The 20650-nt window shown below is 46.6% G+C and overlaps 1 protein-coding gene across 1 annotated transcript in view; it reads right to left on the bottom strand.

Moving 5' to 3' along the window:
- Window positions 1-1212: 1212 nt before the first annotated feature.
- Window positions 1213-20650, bottom strand: part of Trio (trio Rho guanine nucleotide exchange factor) — a 207447-nt gene continuing 188009 nt past the window's right edge. Inside the window, 11 exon segments of the mRNA XM_015490460.2 lie at window positions 1213-3565; window positions 4152-4290; window positions 5784-5984; window positions 8202-8280; window positions 10447-10568; window positions 10948-11110; window positions 11317-11344; window positions 12195-12333; window positions 13666-13913; window positions 18072-18780; window positions 18782-18875. Coding sequence (XP_015345946.2) covers window positions 3017-3565; window positions 4152-4290; window positions 5784-5984; window positions 8202-8280; window positions 10447-10568; window positions 10948-11110; window positions 11317-11344; window positions 12195-12333; window positions 13666-13913; window positions 18072-18780; window positions 18782-18875 — 2471 coding nt within the window. The 3' untranslated portion in view covers window positions 1213-3016.

Raw genomic sequence — 20650 nt, 5'->3', positions numbered from 1 at the left:
ACATAAGTAGGTATTTATGGAGCTACTTACTTAGGATGTGTGTACTTTATTTGTGTAAGGTAAATCTCATATAAATATGTGTAAATCTGGGAAGCATCCTTGTTGTTCCTTTTGATATTTCAGTCTCTAGCATCAGGTTCAGAGATGTCCGGCTGAGTGGGACCTTCCTTCCTAGTGCTCTAGTCTCCTTCAGGTTAACAGTTGTAATCAGATGGCATTCATAACTTATTCTACTGAAATCCTGGTGATTCCCACCTCTACAACCATCCCTTAGGGATAGAGAGTCCAGGGGTTTAAAATATTTATACAGGTATGTAAAAATATCTTAACGTTTGAGAAAAAACAAAACAAAACATCTAGTGACCGTGATAAACCAAACATCTGAGCACCTTTGAGTTGCGTGTGCTATTCTAATCTTACAAGCAAAACTGCTTCATTCAGGGTGTCCAGCTAAAAGGAAAATACCACAAGCCCTCCAAGGCCTGAGGCTGCACTGCATAATGGACTAAAACTGACTTTGAATTCTAATTCTCTCTTGACTTGGGAGGGGGGTGCACCACAGGAAGTCAGCTTCCTGGCTAGAAACCTTGGCTTAAATGTCCCTTTACTCTGGCGTTCCCCTTGGACTTCAGCAGATGGAAACCTGTTCTTTATGATGTGCCAAATAAAAGTCACCATCCCAGAAGGAAAGCCGGAGAGGATCCTCAAGAGAAACCATATCAGTCATCAGAAAAAATAACCTGCTGTCAGAGGAGCTGTGAAATCACACTGGAGAGGACCCTGCAGAGAAAGACCCAGGGAGGCAGTGGCTGCGAATCTCTGCGGACTAGGTAGACCCTGGGTCTTCTCCACAGGGGCAGAATCTTGAACATGCTTGAACCACTAAGTGCTTCATCCTCTTGAGTATATGGCAATGTTAACTTTACTTTTTCAAGCCCAGATCCTCTCTTTGCTCCAGTTCTGTTAATTGGGATGAGTGATAGCCCTGCTAGTTGGCTGACATGATGGTGACATACCAGTGTTTTGAATTATTTCTGTGAACCCATTTGCAGGAGCCTAACCAACCAACTCCTGTTTCTGGCCATGTATAGGGGATACCCAATCCAGAATATTCTACCCTCTCCCACCTGTAAGAACACTCTGCCTCAGTCTCTCCCTTAGCACTTTCAGATTCAACAGTGACCAATTTAAATAAAAGGCCTAACGCAAAGATCAGGCAAATATGTTTAATTTTTTAAAATAACTGATGGCAAAATAAAATATTTACATCACATCATACTGTGTAAACATGTAAGGTCTCTGTACAAAGAAATATACATGCAAAATAATGTAAAAATTTAACTGAAATAATAAAAGAAACAATACACAAATAAAAGTTATGAGGTTACGAATACACATCCAGTTTTGAATCCAATTTCTTTTAAAAAGTTTCTGTACAATTTTACAAGAAGAAACAAACAAAAACCCAACAAAAGAATAAATAAAATACATTGGAAGCTGCAAAGCTTAATTATGCCAGTATATGGCTCAAGACCCAGATGTCTGGCTGGCTTGGGAAGCAGGCTGGTCTCTTTTATAGTGTATTTCAAACAATAAAGGTAAAAAGATATCCAGAAAAATTCAAGCGTGCCCAGAATCCCAGCCTCTTTTGTTGGAAGAACCCTCCCACCAGCACTCATTCTGCCACAGTGACACGGGCATTGGGGACCAGCCTCAGGGCGGCCAGTGCTAAATTGGCTTTAATTTCTTACCAAAAGCTCAAAATCCAGCCAATTTTTGTACAGAAAGTTGAATGTCAAAAAGTCTAAAAAGTAGTAAATGTCCAGACTGATTTTAGGAAAAAAAAATACTTTGGCATTCTGAATAATAGCATAATAAATTTTAAAACATTATCCTATTATCCAGTTTTATATTCAGAGTATGAAATCACTTTTTACAGTCCTCAAAACTGACAAATTTCACGAAGAGTTAAGTCTTCTTGAATTGATGGCACAGGGCTACGACCCCCCCCCCCAACCCCAAACACACACACACACACACACAAAACCATAAAGCTCACTGTACGAAGTATGTGCTTTTTCTATATATTTATTACAGGTACAACAGAGGTCTTCATAAATAGTTGCATAAAATGTTAAAGCCACAACATTGCACATGATATGAAATAAAACCAAAAAACCCCCAATGAGTGCATTTACAGTATTTTCATCTGACTGTACTGCTCAACAATCTGATTGACGGCTTGGGGTGAGGATGGGAAGAGGGCAGAGGGCTGGACCTAACTTGGTGTCTTCATTTGATGAGTAGACCCTTGAATTCTCAGAGGAAGGCCCAGAGGAAGGCCCGGGGAGAAGGGAAGGTGTGGAGAGGGCAGGGAATGACAGACTGAAGGCAGAAACAGTCTTATATACAAGTAAGGCCTACATTTCATCAGAGCAAAACGATTCATTCTATTTTATGCAAAAGTTTGAGGTTGAATGCACGTTTCAGAAGCCAAGTCTGGCGTCCCGTTAGACGCATCAGACGAGGTGGCTGGAAAATCTCAGCGCCAGGTGGACGCAGAGCGCTAGCCAAGGCCATGGGAGTGGCTATCACCTGGGCGAGTCTGCCCTGGAGATGCACAGTATCTTTGTTTTTGTTCGTTAACACCAGTGGTTGAACATAGGCATTTTTTCTTTGAATAAATCTTGAAAATGTTAAATTTGCAAAATTCTATCCATGTTTGCTTAAAAAAGTCTTATTATTATTATTATTATTTTTTTGCAGAAACCTGAATAAAATACTGTGATACAGCAACGCGATCTCTGCCTTTGCAGAGTGTAAGTGAAGGTCCTCCACCCCAGCGCAGCTCGCAGCTCAGAGTCCAAGCGCTGCTGAGCACAGCTTACTTGGAATGCAATTTCACACGATGAACATACTGGCAGCTGGTCAGTTAGGTTTGTTTTTTTCCTCTTCAAAATTCAAATTAACAGCTGATTGGCAGGTGAAAGAGAATGAGAAAGAACTTCAAGATAGGTCAAACTCTAGGCAGAAGCCTGCTCTGTAGAAAGTTTTTAATGCTACGAATAGGTCGAACATCATTCTGGTGTTTGCGCCGCTCAATGAAGGAGGTCAGTCTGGACGTGTCGAGGACGCCCGCGCCTTTGCCGTTGCCGTTGCCCACCTGTAGCCACTGCTCCTGGAGGGCCAGTGCAGCCGAGGGACGCTTGGCAGGGTCCTCCTGCAGGAGGAAGCACACGAACTCCTTGGCCTTCTGGCTAACTCCTTTAAAGTAGTCATCTGGGAAACTAAAGTCTAATCGGCAAATATTCAGGCAGGTCTCTTCGACGCTGTCATCCAGGAAGGGGGACACACCGCTAAGAAGCACGTATGTGAGCACTCCAACACTCCATGTGTCTGAGGTCAGGGAGACAGGGTTCCCAAGAATGATTTCAGGAGCTGCAAACTCAGGGTTCCCCAGTAACTGGTGGATGTAGTAGGTCGTGTTGAGCTGGACGGCATCTCCAAAGTCAGCCAGTTTAATTGTTGGCTTGGCTAAACTCTGATCCACCAGAATATTCTCAGGCTAGAATACAGAATAAGACAACTGTCATTTTCAAACATACCTGATTTCAAGATTACTCTGATTGTCAGCAGGCCATGGTGAGGTAAAAGGCACCTGTGACGTCGACTGGGACACACTGCCTGTGCAGAACAGGAAGAACATTTTGGCACAGGCACAGGCAAAGAGCAGTTCCTAACAGAGGAACTGATGCCCCAGCTCAGCACAGACCAGCTCTCTGAATTCTTAAACAACAAGCACCCTGGATGTTCACTTTTCCTCCCAGCACTAGAGCATTACTTTTCTCTTTGTAAATTAGCAGTGAACTTGGTCCCAAGCCACCTCAGTAAAATTCACAGGAACTTCTTCAAAGTGTCATGAAAAGTTAGAAGGTTTAAATGTTTACCTGGTATTCTACTGATTGTGTCCTTCACTGAGTGTAACTCTTAGAAACAGATCAGGGATCCATGATCCTATCCCCCTCCACTCCCTACCATTTCCCACAGGTCCCCAGAGCTCTTGGCCTGGCTCTGGAGGACAGGCTCTGGTGTTCATGTGGCCAAGCTGGTTGAGGTCAGACCCACCCTTGTCCAGCCCTGGGCTTGCTAACCTTTAGGTCCAGGTGTGCTATCCTGCAGTTGTGAAGGTATCGGACGGCTTCCAGAACCTCCCCCAGGTGTGCTCTGATCTTTCCTTCAGTGAGGCTTCCCCATCGTACCACGCAGTCCAGGAGGCGACCCTGGTCAGCCCTACAGAGGTAGGAATGGTCATTGTCATGAATTTACAGACTTCCTCAGGCTAGTAAGAAATGCACCATGGACCTGCCCCCCACTGTGAATGTTTTATAAGTACCTCAGGATTGTACCTTCACTGTACAGTGTGACTAGACAAGAGTGACTTTTGTGTGTGTGTGTGTGTGTGTGGTGCTGGGGATTGAACCCAGGGCCTTGTGCCTGCCAGGCAAGCACTCTACCAACTGAGCTACATCCCCAGCCCTGGAGAGACTTTTGACTCACTGTGAATATGCAAATATGGAAGGAGGTATCTGGGTCTTTACAGGAACTGGGTGGTGGAGAGGGATGGTCAGGGATTCAACCCTGCGCCTGTCAATGGAAGATGATGTGGCATGCACCAGGGCAGAGCCTGGCATGCAGCAACACTCTAGATATCTGTGTTTGAAGTCAGGGGATTACCCCACCTCCCTCAGACTTAGATTCCTATCTGTAAACTGGGCCACGTGAAGGCTAGAAGAGATGTGTGGTTAACAGCCAGATTACAGGGCAACACAGCACCTACTCTGAACTCACCTTTGCTTCCCTGCACGCTGTGGGTGGAACCCAGGGCCTACATGTGCTAGGCAAGTACTCTACCACTGAGCTACACACCAGCCCTGAACTCACTCCTAATATTGAAAAAACACAGATGTTTCTTGGAGATCAGAATGTGGCAAGGACTGGGGTCTCAGCCTGGCCCTATGGCATGGGGTGGGGTGAGTCTTGGTTGGAGGCTGTCCTGTGCATTTGCAGGTACCCCACCTCTGCTCATTAAAGCCAACAGCACCTTCTCCTGAGCTGCAAAGAACAAAAACAAAGAAAATCTCCAGATGTTTCCAATTATCTCTGGAGGTGAAATTGTCCCAGTGGGAACAGCTTCTCCAGCGTCACAATTTTGAGCATTCTTTCTTTATAAATAGGCTGAATCATTCTCTGAAATGGTACAACAGCACCAGGGAGGCTGCTCTGGCAGGGGCAGGAGTTCTCCAGGGAAAGTGCACCTGGCCCTCCCTTTTTTACCAGCCCCCACTTGACAGGAGTCCTTAGAGACAGGACTAGCCAGCCCTGAGCTGATGCCTGAAGGAGTGGCCACAAGCTGGTCTTGGCAAGCCCACTGCACCTCACTGAGCACACCTGCCACAGGCAGGTGTCAGGTATCAGGTCAACTTCAGGCCATCAGGAGTGGCCAGAGGCCTGGCCTCTCTGTGGAGCCCTGGTGGGGTGGAGAACAGCCTAGGCCCTGGTGGTGCTGGTGTCTGCACCAGGCTCGACTGTCCCTGGACAGCTCTCTCTTTCCAGTCCACCTGGACTGGAAAGCTCCAAAGCTGCCGTCTCTGTGGTCATATTTTATAAGTTCTGTGAATTCTAAAATCCTAGTTTCTATCCTTGGAGAACAAACAAATCAACAAACGTGCTCTGAGTTGAGGCTGAGGGACCAAAGCAGGGAGGAGAATCAGGAGTGCACGCACATCTCCAAGACCAGGACGTAGCTGGTGGGGGTCTCGAAGGTGTCGAGAAGGCCAATGAGGAGCGGGTGCTGGAGGTTCTGCAGGATGCCAAGCTCATGGGTGACCTGGTCACGCTTCATCAACTTCTTGTTCACAAACTTTGTGGCCACTGCTCGTTTGGTTCCTTTCTGATCACATTTCTTAACGACGGCGAATCTGCCCCTATGAACAAACAGAGAAGATCGTCTCCAGAGTACTGTGAGGTATGTAAAAGAACAGGCAGAGGCTGCCTCCATGGCACAGTGACCCAACCCTGTGCACAGGCCTAAGGATTACTCAGTGATGTCCACGAACAGCAAGACATTGGCGAACACCTGAGCCTTCTAGCTTTTCCCAGGCCATGCTGTGGGGAGTGTTGGTGTTGGGAAGCCCAAATCCCGAGTGCGTCCAGGCCCTCCATGGCACGGCTGCCACTCCTCCCTTTGAGTGGCAGCCTCCATTTCTCATGCCTGTTCTGGCAGGCTCTGTGACTTCCTGACCACTGAATGTGGCAGAAGTGACAGCACAAGAGAGCCTTAGTCTCACCAGGCAGCTTCTATCATTGTCCACAGGTACAGCTCTGGGCATGATGTGCAGAGGCTGAGGATGAACTTCTTGATGCCTCCTGAGCATTGTACCCCTCCCACACTTGCTGAAAGGAACATCTGCAGTCCCTCGCTTGGCCATACCCTGGTAGGACAGGCAAGTCATGCCAGCTCATGGTCTCTGGAGTTTTACTCAGAGATGCACCTGCCCAGGCCAGGATGCACCTTAACTCTCTTAACCTTAACTCTGCACCTCAGGCCTAAGCTTGCTGCCTCGTAGCATGCGACCTGGGGCTGAGGGAGGCTAAGCATACTCAGTTCATGAGGACTATAATAAAAGTGTGGTAGGGCCAGGGCAGGTTATGGGAGCTTAGGGGTACTACTCCCTGTTTGCTACTTCTCCCCATGGGAGGTGGAGTGTCTTCTCCCCTCCCAGTCACTGGGTGGTTGTCTGGTGACTTGTTCTGCCTGCACAATATGCAGGAAGTTCAGCTGTTGGTTTCTGACATAGAGCCTTAATAGACCTTGCAGCTTCTGCCCTTCAGAATGCTTCTGCCATCAAATGAGAAGCCAGGGTGAATGTCTGTGTGGGAAGAGGCCAGCAGCTCAGATGGGGCCTCCAATCTGTGAGTGAGGCATGGGCCTGCCAGCTGGCTGAGCCCAGGAGAAGCCAACAAAATGCCTTCCCAGTCAATCCAGAGTGGTATGAGGAGTAACTCACCATTACCATTAGGACAGCAAGTGGGGGTGTGACTTGTTACACAGCAATGCATAACTGGCAGACAAACAACCGGGACACAGGAATGTAGGACAATTTCATGATTGTGGTTTGAATATGAGATGTTCCCCCAAACTTCAGGAGACAATGTAGCAATAATCAGGGGTGAAATGACTGGATTAAGAGAGCTATAACCTGATCAGCCTAACCTAGTTTGAATGGAGAAAGTGGGTGCTAACTGTAGACAAATGGGACATGGTTGGAGGAGGTGGGTCACTGGGGGAGAGCCCTGGAAAGGTTGCTCTTCCCTGTGGATTCTTCCTCTGCTTCCTGGCTACCATGAACAGAGCAGCACTCCGCCATGCCCTTCTGCCACTATGTTCTGCCTCACCTTGCGCCCAGAGCAATGGACTTGGACCACCATGGAGTAAGCCTCTGAAACCACGAGTCAAAATAAACTTTTACTCCTCTAAGTTGTCCTTGCCAGGTTTTTTGGTCACAGTGATGAAACGCTGACTAACACTGTAGTCATGCTTCCTGACCTTCCTCTCTTATCCATGGGACACATGCTCAGATGGGGTGAGTGGTGTGTACTACCACTGGCAGAGCCAGAGCTAGAAGGAACCTGGCTGGCTATGGCATTGCAGAGTCACCATAGCCTGACTGCCTCTGACTTGTGGTTTCTACGCTGAAACTTCTCTCTTGGTTTGGTCAAAAGGATCCTGATACTCTTGTCTAATTATATTATAATTCCTTTAAATCTCCAGACACAGTTGAAACCCAAAGGACACATTCAGCCCTTCTCAACTAGAATTCTATGAGAGAATCAAGTCCTACAAGAAGCCTGTGAGTGGTTCTGCTCTGAACTCCCCCAAGGGTGGTGCCTAGTAGCACTGTTCTAGATGCATGGGCAGGAACCAAGTTCATCCCATCAGTGACGGCTTATGACATTAGGCCTTCATTTCTGTGGGAACCCTAGCTGACAACAGCTTCTTTCCCTCCCCAGTGACTAACTAATCAAATGTAACAAGAGGTTACCCCTCAAATGCAAGACACTAACTTCCACCGATGGAAATACACCTCGTTTAACTATATAAATCTACTCTCTTGGAAGAGGCTTTGGGGTTTACATTGTACCTGCCAAGCTCAGCCACTTCGCTGTAGAAGGAGTCAAAGTTGTCTTTCCAGGTCACCATGATCCCATCACTCCCTGGACCTGCAAAAAGAGTAGCATCTTCTCTGAGTGAGTTTTCAGCGGAGCTCCTTGGTAAGGAGTCTCAGACCCACATCTCTGACATGGCAGCCACATGTAGCCTCTGATCATTTGAGATGTGGCTCATCTGAGTGAAGACAAATTGTGAGTGATCTAAGTACTGGATTAATGAGACTTAGCATGAAGAAAGAAGGCAAAATATCTCAGGCAGGAATACTTTATAAAACATTGATTTCTTATTAAAATTAGGTCCCAACTTTCTTTGGCCCAAGAATTAAGATCAAGAATCAATAAATGGGATGTTCTCAAACTAAAAAGTTTATTCTCAGCAAAAGAAACAATCTGCGAGGTGAATAGAGAGCCTATATCTTGGGAGCAAATCTTTATCCCTCACACATCAGACAGAACACTAATCTCTAGGATATATAAAGAACTCAAAAGGCTAAACACCAAAAAACAAAACAATACAACAACAACAACAAAAACCCAATCAACAAATAGGCCAAAGACCTGAACAGACACTTCTCAGAAGAGAATATAAATCAATCAACAAATATATGAAAAAATGTTCATCATCTCACTCCAGTCAGATTTCATCTCACTTCAGTCAGAATGGCAACTATTATGAAGACAGACAACAATAAGTGTTGGTGAGGATGTGGGGAAAAAGATACACTCATACATTGCTGATGGGACTGCAAATTGGTGCAGCTAATATGGAAAGCAGTTTGGAGATTCCTTGGAAAGCTGGGAATGAAACCACCATTTGACCCAGCTATCCTTCTCCTCGGTCTATACCCAAAGGACTTAAAAACAGCATACTACAGGGACACACCCATATCAATGTTTGTAGCAGCACAATTCACAATAGCTAAACTGTGGAACCAACCTAGATGCCCTTCAGCAGATGAATAGATTTAAAAAAAGTGGCATATATACACAATGAAATATTACTCAGCAAAAAAAGAGAATAAAATCATGGCATTTGCAGGTAAATGAATGGCATTGGAGAAGATAATACTAAGTGAAGTTAGCCAATCCCCAAAAAACAAATGCTGAATGTTTTCTCTGATATAAAAGGAGGCTGATTCATAGTGGGAGGGGGAGCATGGGAGGAATGGACAAACTCTAGATAGGGCAGAGGGGTAGGAGAGGAAGGGAGGGGGCATTGGGTTAGAAATGATAGTGGAATATGATGGACATCATTATCCAAAATACATGTATGAAGACATGAGTTGGTGTGAATATACTTTGTATACAACCAGAGATATGAAAAATTGTGCTCTATATGTGTAATAAGAATTGTAATGCATTCCTCTGTCATATATAAATAAAAAATTTAATAAATAATAAAAAACCTAGATATTCTGAATAAAATTACATACTTTAGTAAAATTAATTTTACTTTTATTTTTCTAGGAAAAATATAAAACTTTAATATATAAAATATAAATATTTTTATAAAGATATTTTAAAAATCATATAAAAATATTTTACATAAAAATATTTAACATATAAATCTTTAATCTTCTGTTTTGCTCTCAAGGGCAGTAATGCTTTAGATAGTCCGCTCTTGATCACAGGGCCACAAAGCCTCAAAGCTCTGTCTTCCTTTCACAACATGAGGAATCATGGCTTCAGTATCTTTACTGAATGTTCACAGTTTTTATAAAGTTCGTAATTATAAATATACTGAAAACATAGACATGATTTTATTACACAAGTGCCAACTGAATATCACTTGTTAGTAATGAATCTAACATCATATATACCCAAAGGAAAGTAAGATGTTCTGTACTTTTTCTGTAAAAAGAATCTTAAATCTGTGAGTTGCAATCAAGAGACCAGCTGCCAGTGGCACAAAGAACACAGCTTTCACCATGTTCCCAGGACTTCTGCAGCGACCTGGCATTTTGGATCCTTGTTACCTGGGCTTTTCCCTCCCCTTTGCTCCTCCTTTGCCCTTTCACCTGTGCAGGGTTTCCCCTGCACTCCTGTGAGGTGCCAAGAGGATGCTCCCCTGGCACATCCCCAACAATTATCTGCTATTTGCCCCTCTCTTTTGGAAGGCTCTGAAAGTGACTTAGTCTGAATTTCAGGCTTTGACAAGTGTGGGGCACACTTGGCTTTAGACTCCTGGCAGCTGTGTCCCACAGCTCAGGTACTTACCTAGAACCCTCAGACTGGCTGAAGATGAGGCTGAACCCATGTCGTTCACAGCAATACACGTGTAGATGCCGTCATCTTCCGTGGTCACACCAGTGATCTTCAGAGCGGCCTCCCCCAAGTCACTGGCACACAAAAGGACACACTGAGCATCAGAAAGTTTAGCACTCTGGGCACCAGTTCTAAATTCCTCCAGGCCACAGACAGTTATGAGATCTAGCACTTATGAGGAATTTTAAGCAGATTGTATTGCACATGTGGAATACATATTAACCAAAAACATGAGCCATTTTCAGGAAGATTACTTTGATTCCAGGGCTACATTTCCTTTTGGAAGATGAAGAGAAAAAATGAACTGTGCCTTCATAAACAGGCTGAATGTTACAGCGTCCATGGAAATGATGTCCTTCACAGTGAAGAGGCATTTCCACTCACCATGTAGCAAGACTGTGCTCCCAGCCAGTGACCACCCCCCCCACCCCCGCCCACAGAGTGGGCCGTTACCTATAGGAGATGCTGAAGTGGCCGTCGTTGTTCAAGGTGTTGTGTTCAGGGCCCTTCCAGGTGATTGAGGCCTTGGGGCGGCCACAGACACGACATCTAAGAACAACGGTCTCCCCTGTCTCACACGTGACCTCACTCAATGGGATGACGAATTCTGGGGGAACTGGAGGAGAAACAAGCTGGTCAAAGCCAGTTATCGTTGGCTCCTCCCCTATACCCTCCAAGCATCCATAACGAACTAGTAAATCCTAAGATGCTGCCCAAGCCTAGAGCACCCAGAAAACCCTCTCCAGAGTCTGTACCTGAGTGTTCTGAAATGCCCCACAGACCTATGAACTCTAAGACTAGAGGAAAAATGGCAGAACTCACCATCATAAATGTAGTTGGGATTGAGAAGCTGAAATGGAAAAGGCATAAAAGGTATTAACCAAAAACTTGAGTCATTTTCAGGAAGATTACTTTGATTCCAGGGCTACATTTCCTTTTGGAAGATGAACAGAAACATGAATTGGCTGCTTGGGTGTCAATCCACATAGACCACTGTTCACTGCTGCTAAAAGCACCCAAAACTTCTTATCATTGTTCACTGCTGCTAAAAGCACCCCAAACTTCTTATCAGACCAATTTGGGTGAGTTTTTTCTTCCTACCCACAAACATAGTCCTTAAACTCAGAGATGTCCATATCTCTCACCCTAATGGGCGGATCCAGCTGGCCCTTGAGCCTTTCCTAATGCAGAAGGGCCAGAGTTCTTCCCCAGGGTTGCTTGGGTTGCTTTCAGGAGATTCTTTCTTTTTTTCCAGGCAGGACTCCCATCGGATTCAGGCAACCTGATTACAGAGGCTTCAGACTGACTGAGGCCACCTCTGAGGGAACTTGTTAAAGCCACAGAACCTGCACCTTCTCACTTCCCCTCTGAGAACAGGGAAGACTAAGCCACAGTTTCTTTGCACTTAGTCTCTGTGCTTCACCTGAGGACTTAACTATATCCTTTGAAGCCCTTTGTGCACCTGGGGAGATGTATAGGTGCAGACCTGGTTCCTGGTATGCTGGTATGTAGGCATCCCTGTGCATACTGCTCTCCCTCACATCACACCATGCCTCCCCCCGCCAATATACTGCTCGCAGGGCAAGAGGGAGGCATGGTGTGATGTGAGGGAGAGCATTCCCAAGCAAGTACAGGCTGTGGGTCTGCAGTGTCTCTCCCTCCCTGCTCAAGGAGGGACGACACAGGGGATTCTCACTTACCTTCACAGATACCTTGTTGCTGAGCCCTTCCCGGGATTTCCGATAACCGTTCTCTAACTTGCCCTCCCTTTTGCCGTCTTTATCTTTTTTCTCAGATTTTTTCCTTAAACGGAGTGCTGTGTGCCAAGATGTTGACTTCCTAGGGAGAGAAAGAACAGTATTGCGCCTTCCCAATGTTCAGCAAATGAACATTGCTGAACATTGCTCTCTCCTGAGAGCATCAGAGAGAGTCAGGATGTTCACTTCAGGTTGGTTGGAGTGACTGAAGACCCTTCAGTAACAGAGATCTCCACTGATACCCAAGAAATGAGAGGTAAAACCAATAATTTCTTAAGTTTTAAGGATTAAAATACAAAAGTGCCTGTGATGGTTAATTCTGTGTCAACCTGACCTGGCCACAGGGTGCTCAGATGTTTGGTCAAACATTCCGGGTATTTCTCACTGAGATGATAATTTTAATCAGTAAAGTGATCACTCTCCCTTAATCCTGATACGACTCCCTCTTCCAGAACGAAAGTCTGGCTTTCCTGGCAAGAGGGAATTCTCTAGCAGACTGCCTCAGACTTCATCTACACTGTTGGAATTTAGATTTGCTAGTCTCCAGAACTGCATGAGCCAACTCCTTATAATCTCAATCTCTCTCTCTTTTTCTCTCACTCCCCTCTCCCTCCTATTGGTTCTGTTTCTCTAAAGAACCCTAATACAGGGTCCAAGACTATATTTTGAGGAAACAGAACACAAAATGTGACTTTTATCTTTCAAGTCCACTCACTGTAATTGACACATGAAAAACTCCAAGACAGGATTCTTTAACAATGTACTAGAGTCAACTTTCTGGGCATCAAGGAGAAACAGGACAAGGGACTGTCATGGGGAGGGAGGGATGGTTTTTGCAGTGTCTGGGTGGCGAGACCCTGTCTCAAAATAAAACATAAAAAAGGCTAGGGATATGGCTTAATGATTAAGTGCCCCTGGATTCAATCCCTGGTACAAACAAACAAACAAAACACCAACAAACCATTTAATGCAGAAAAATCAGTTTTAAGTTTCTTTAAATGAATTATCTTCCAGTGTGTAAAGCGGGATGGTAAAAGAATCACACAGGACTTTCCCTGTAGCCTAGCAAACAAGTATCTTCATGATGTGCGCAGCAAACTTCCTGACTGTCAGGGGTCCTTAGAAAGCCCTCTCCTGCACCCAAAATCTCCAGGGACTTTTTTGTGATCTGAAAAAGCCACATATTTCTAAATACAGATTATTAAAGGAAACTGTTAGGCTACATCTAAGGGACAGAAGGACTGTCTGTCTTTGCTTCTGATCACATGTTTTCTGAAAGGTGAGCCTGCATGCACAGATACTGGTACAGCTTTCCCTTCCAAGTCTCATCCTTCCAGAGTCTTAATGTTCCATGTGCATGGGCTCCTCTTCCCCTTGGCTGCCACGTGGGGCTGGCCTCCCCAACTACACTCACTTGAGAGTCCCGTCGGGGTTCTCCATGATGACTGCACTGGTGTGGCCCAGGACGAAGCCCGGAATCCAGCCCTCAGCTGCGGGGCACTGGTCAGTGGCGGCACGGAACACCAGAAACATGTTCTGCTGGTTGCTGGCCAGAATTTGAACGACCTCTCCTTGATAGACGTTTATCTCATCCTCCTTCACTGCCGTGTAATCGTGTGTCACCAACATGGTGGAGATGTTGCTACTGCTGCTACTTTCACTCTGTAGAGGGACAGATGAAGAAAAAAAGGTAGATAGGAACTGAGCTGAGAGCTGGCAGCATGATGTCACTGGTCAGTGCACCACAACACCAGGCCCCAGAGCAGGGCTCACCAGACAGACACGGAGACACTCCCAACTTTTCCTTTACACTCTCTGTAGCTAACCTAGCACATCTTTTTCAATAAGTGAAAATCAGGGTTTCTCTGGACAGCAATTTAGAAACAATCTTTAAAACACTACTGCCATGACAACACTTCTTGGAAGCTTCATGATATTATGGTCCATCTTCTTTTTGCCCTTCCAGAAGAAGCTGAGTCGTTAAGCTGAAGCCATGTTGGGTTATTCTTCACCAAATGCAGTGATGTAACTGTTCAGTATTCAATTTAAAAGCAGCAAAGAGTGGCACTTCAGCTCACTGCCCAATAGATTAGATAAGGAAGACATCCCTAAATCTTCCAGATAAAATGTTCATTGGGAACATGTATTTCAGGATCATAGGCTGCTGTCCTGCCTAACCATTTCTGTTCTTTCCTTTCAGAAAGAAGAATGTGGAACACCTGAAAGGGAAACCAACTGCTATTCCGCTTTTAGGGACAGTTGCTCCGTTTTCTTTGTATGTCCCTTGGTGGATGGTCCCCTTATTGCTTCCTGATTCCATTACCCCCAGGGCACTGTTGCCATGGGAACCCGTGCTAAAGCATCACCGGATTACTTGCCTCTGGTGTTGCAACTCAAACTTTGGGAAGAGACCTTTGGGGATGCCGACCCTGCCCTCATCCTGCAGCCTCAGTCAGTACCCAGTGACTGACATATAGTAGGCACTTCGTAACTGTTGGGTGACTCGTTAATAAGCCAAGACTGTGAAACAAAGATCATTTCTTCAGGCTACCTACCCAGGCCCAGAAGCCAAGGGGTGCAAGCTGCTGAATAGAAACAAACAGCAGTTATCTTTTCCCAGCTTTTATTTAAAAAGTGACCTATTGTTCCAGGGTAGGAGAAACAGAGTTGAGACCACTGCCAACTCATGAGCTACTCTTGCCCACGTCCCCTCTATCAAGTTAGGATGTGGGAAATGGCATCTAGAATCCTATCTCCATGAGCTTGTTCTCAAATGCTCCCATGATGTCCAGGGCTCCAAAGGTACCAGCCTCTGCTGGACTTTCTGGATTACACTCACTTGAGAGTTCCATCCCTGGGCGGGAGACAACCCTGACACACCTGCTCTCTCAGCCCTGTCCATGAAGCCTGTGTCAGGACACGTTGAATAGATAGATCCCTGACCGCTGTCCTGAGATGGTGGAGGGGACACTTATGAAACACATATGAGGCTCAGCCTGGGAAAGCCAACAAGCCAGTTACTGGGAATTCCAAGGACCATTATTATGCACCGAGTGCTACAGAGGATATTTAAATAGAATGAGATGGAGCTGCTGCCCATCTCTGCCAAGGAGGAGTCTGCTTGTTCCTGTCCCTCATAAATATGCACAACTTGCCGGTGACCCTTCAGCTCAGTGGGTGCCAAGCATGTCAGGCTTTGGCCTCTGCCTATTCCTTTATACAAGTCCATACTTAAAGCATGTACTTTAATATTTTGACTGAAATGGCAACACCCAATAGTTCTTTGATTACAGGGCCAAATGTGCTAGAAAATGTAAACACAAAACTTCTGTGACCATAGCTGCTTTGGGTAATACATCATACCAGGCTATAATTTGAGTATTTTGCTATCATAATCATAGCTATTATTATTTTTTGAACACAACCTATGTGTTAGGCATTTCAAATCTATCTCCCTTAATTCTCACAATCACCTTGCCAGTGGGCATGACATCAGCCCCTTAGAGTGTGTGTGGGGGTGAGTCTGCACAGGTTACCAGCCAGTGAGAGAAAGGGAGGGCTAGGAGTGACTTCCAAGTGTGTGTATCTTTAATGCTACCCAGGTGGCCAAGGCAGAAAAGCCAGACCACAGAGCCACAGGAAAGGACAATATGGTCATGTTTTGGGTTGATTCACATTCACCCCACCTGGTCTGGCCTCAACAAAACTTTGCAGAAGGTGCCCATCTAGAGGGGGAAGAAGGATTTGGGCCCTGGACTAGGCATGGCTGTTTGGCTGTAACCACTGACAGCTCCACAGAAGTGCTCAAGGGGGAAGGAGGCCTCTGCTGATCAGCCAGGGGGTCTAGGAGCTCAAATTGGTAGAAGCTAGGCAGTAGCTCCTTTTAACTAAAATTCTGAAGAGGACATTTTCAAATCCCTGCTTTGGGCCTCTCGAGTTTTTCCTAGGCTTCCCGGCCATTTCTGTAAGGCATTTTGACTATCTAAAACACTCTCTGTAATTTCTCTTTCCTGGTTACCTACCACCACCACCACCACCACCACCACCAAAAAAAAAAAAAAAAAAGTATGAGGCAGAAAGCAAACCCCAAACTCTGCACCAGGTGCTACCCATTGACTGTGCCTTGTCTTAGGTGAATGTCTTGGGGCGGAGCTGATTGAGACCTCTTTATCCAGATCTACTCAGGAGTGTCCAGAGATGGCCAGCACTGGCTCCTGCACTGGGACAGTAGTCTGACAGAGACTCTGAAGTTTCCTCTTGTGCTTACTGCCAAGTGTTTGGGTTAGGATGAATTCAAAAGATGTCAATTCGCTGATTCTGTAAGGGTCACAGCTGTAAGCCATGCCAGCACACCGAGTAGACACTGAGCTGCTAGTAGGTTGTCTGCACCTTCTTTCTGACTGAAGTCTGTTCAGATGCTCACTGCCACCTGGCATTTTCAATCTAGCTGGGAGGCTTCCTAGCTCTGGGGGACAGTGAGGCTGCTGGGGCGTCCACTAGATGACCCCTGCCCAACCATTTTTGAGAGTAAAATTTGAGTGTAAATAAGTGTATCAAGACCCATATCTTAAATTATTCCTCAAGTAAATACAGTTTAGCAAAATAAGTAACAAAAAGTAGTACAAAAGAATAAGATCAAATCAACCCAACTATGTAATTAATAGAAGTCCAGAGGAAAGGGCGAGACATGCGGAAGCTAGATTTTATATATATATATATATATATATATATATATACATATACACATACATACACAAAGAGAGACACAGACCCTTTTAGGGAAATGTATTTAAAAATTTATAAAGCAATCAAACATACACTCATTAGAACAGTTCTATTCACTCACGCATGCCTTCAGGAAAGTGTTATGGGCCAGGCCGTCTGCTGTGTGGGAAACACTGGAGGACAGTGAGGAAGCCACAGAATGGGGGGAAAACCCAGCACAGCCACCCTATGCTTGAGAACACAACGTGAGTGACAGCAAAATGAGCCACAACACCCCTCCGCAGAACCTCCTGCCTGCCCGCTGCGCCCTCTGCTGGACAGACACCAGGCACTCTGGCAGCCTGTGCAGGAGCAGGTCTCCAGGGGCCCAGGGGCCAGTGTCTCTTCTCCAGAGTGATACTTGGGCTGGAGAAGTATTCCCACTGGGCAGATTCCTTCCCCCCATTTTGCCATCTTAATTTGCTTTCAGTTGCTGTTGGAATTTTTCTTGAGGGAATTTTTTTTTTCATTGGATGAGCCAAAAATGCTGCAAAGATAATTTAAGGCATAAAAGAGCAAAATCAAGCGATGAGCAAAAGCTTAAAGTGTACAGATTTCATTTAAGTAGGAGGTAGAAAGCAGGAAAAAGGACTCCTTAAAAAAGTGTGCACAGAAGGCAGCGGCTAAAAAGGAAGTTCCAAGATACTCTGCTGGCTGGAAAACTAAAGAGACTGATAGGTGCTGCATTCAGAAGGTTAATAATATGCTTTCTCTTACGAAGGAGACACGAACAAAGCAAGGAGCAAGTTAGTAGAGATGAAAGCGGGTGCTGTCCACGGTCCCAGGAAGGGTTAGAAGTGTCTGCGTTCACTTGGTGCCTGTGTGCCTCCGTCCAGGCCCCTGGGGCACGGACACACACTGCACACACAGAGAAGCCACAGAGGTGTCTACTTGGGCAGTGCACGGGAGTACTGGAGAAGGTGATCACTGCCACACAGCACTGGAGAGCTGGAGTTAGTACGGAGCAGAGTGGAGAGCCACGGCGACACAGGTTTAGAAGAGCTGGCGGGACAGAGGCGGCGGGGCAGGCGGGCGCAGGCTCCCTGGTGTTCTTACCCCGTTGCTCTGGGTGGACTGCACGGACTGCTCGCTGGCTGAGGAGCACGTGCTCATGCGGTCCGTGTCCTTGCTGGGGGCTGTGTGGCGATGTGTCTGCCGCTGGAGGGAGTCGCTGTCCCCCGGGAAAGTGAAGGAGCCCGGCCGGCTTGCTGGGGAGGAGGGGATGGAGCTCCAGAAGGAGCCCCCCTTCTGTAGGGGGCTGCTGGGGGGAAAGGGCTCCTTTCCAAAAGAAGAAGGGACTGTGGTAGAGAGAGGAGAGTTCAGAGGCGAGATGGCCCCAGGTCTGGGCTTGCCCAGGGGCAGAGGGCCCAGGTTCCCCCGAGCGTCCTTGGCATTTCCATCTTGATTTGCACCAGAAGTGTTCCCGGAGGTTTTCCTGGGGCTGTCCATCACCTTCATCTTGGGGATGGGTTCTGTTTCTCGCTCAGGACCTTCTGAGTCTCCGCTCAAGGGGAGCCTGCTGGGTTGGCCGAGGCTGGCCTCAAAGGCCAGGCTGCTGCTGGGAGGAGGCAGTGAGGGGCTGGGAGCAGACATACCTGACATCTTGTCTGCCTCTGCCTGGCTCGAGGCTGCAGAGGAGACCAGCACAGGGGGGTGGTGTCTGACAGGCTGTGGGATCCGGGAGGGCCTGCTTCTGCTTGAGCTGGGGCCACTGCTGCAGCTGCTGGGACCACTGCCATGGCTGCTGCCACCACCACCGGAGGCCCGCCGCTGCTGCCCCTCCCCCGCTGCTGCTGCCCCCGCTGCCACTGCCGCCGCCCCCGCTGTGGTTCCTCTGGTACTCGATGGGTGATGTCAAGGCTGTAACCAAGCAAGACACAGCAGAAGAGACTCAGTCAGGGCACAAGAAAAAGCAAACCACAGGGCAGAGGAAAAAGAACGTCATCCAACCAGAAGGAAGTGCTGGGCAACCTGTAGTCACCTAGTCACCATGGCCTGCAAACATCCACACTTCCTGCAACTGCAGGCCCACACCACCAGCAGTGAAGGGGAGACACGGCCTCAGTGCACTCTGTTCCTTGAAGAGTTAAAATGACTCTATGGAGGGAACCGTGGTGGGTGGCAAGAGAAGGCAGTAGGAGAGAGAACCAGATTGTGAGACTTCAGTTTCCCAGAGGAGGCAAGTAGAGCCTCTGGGCAGTGGCTACTGGCAATGGGAAGCCCAGCATGTTGTTGAGATAGAGCCGACTAGAACTCCGCAGTGGGAAAGGTTAGTGCAACTTTTTATAAAGGTCCTCTTTAAGCCAGAGAGTAGGTAGACAAAAGAAGAAACTGGCAGAGGGTGAAATAACCTCTCAATTACCCCACGTGGTGGTGACTGTATGAACCACCTCTGTTTTGCAGGCTGGACAAACTAGACAAGGGGAGTAAAGAGCTCCACTAGGCCCTTGATGGTCAGGAAGCTCTCTCTCAGCTTCAGTGATTTTGTTGTATCACAGAGTCATCTGTAGGAGAACACAGGAATCATGCCAAATAAGATATACATGAAAACCCTAACCCAAATTCTTAAGGTGTTCAAACCTTTGTGGATTATTACAGTTAGATGCAGTGTCCCCGCCTGGGACTCAATGGCAAATGTTAAGAGGCATCTTGGCACCAGAGGCCCTTCACAACTGTGCAGGCCCCAGCCTCTCAGAGGAGTAGGCAGAGAGCGAGGAGGAGGCTAACGTTTCCACAGCCCCTGCCCCATTCAGGATCTTTATTATTATCATCATCACCTACATTGCACGGCATCAGTAACCTTCAACATCATAGCCTAATCATGCTTGCAGTATGGGGCAGTTTATTCTATTTTAAAGATAATTACAGAAGCCCGGCAATTTCCCAATCCTCTGTGATGAACTGGTGTTTAATGCAACACTTAGGAACAATGTTTAGAAGACCTGTATTCACTCACAGCCAGAGGATCCAATTCTATGGCAAATGAAAACAATTATTAGCCAGAACTGGACAGAAGACTGGAGTGGATACCCAGGCAGCGGTCCCACTGGGCTAAAAGGGCCACATGACTTTAGATTCCCTGAGTGCTTCTGTTCCTGGCTTTAGAATGTCATGCAAGGTGTAGAAGTGGTTTTCTTAGGACAGAGACATTACCATACCCTCCTGGATTGGGGCACAAGTATGGAGCATGGAAGCTAAGAAAAGGACACAGAAAAGAGAATTAACAAGCATACAGATGCTGACTAAATTCTCCAAGCTTTCCACTGATCACCAAATTCAAGCCAAGAGTCACAAGGAGATGACCATGTATGAAGGGGTAACTAGCGCATCCTGTCCATTTTTGTTTTGCAGCTCCTCTATGATCACTTGAGTCATGGAAACTGGGAAGGGTAAAACTGTGCCTTGTTTTGAATGAGGAAGGGAGGTTTGGGTGTGCAATACACTTGCCAACATCTCCAACAACCTTGGCAAGCTCCATTTTACATCTTTGTGCATCCTGCTTCCAGGGACAGGGCAGTACATATTCTGTACTAAACAGAATGGAACAGCACAGCTGTGAGGGCGCTTGATGGCTGCTCCAATCCTGACTGCCACCAACAACCGTAGGGACTCTGGGCAGACTATTAATCCACTTT

The sequence above is a fragment of the Marmota marmota genome, unplaced genomic scaffold (assembly GCF_001458135.2).
Source record: "Marmota marmota marmota unplaced genomic scaffold, marMar, whole genome shotgun sequence".
Lineage (NCBI taxonomy): Eukaryota > Metazoa > Chordata > Mammalia > Rodentia > Sciuridae > Marmota > Marmota marmota.
Note: the sequence above shows the minus strand (reverse complement) of the source record. Positions and strands in the feature narration are given on the sequence as shown.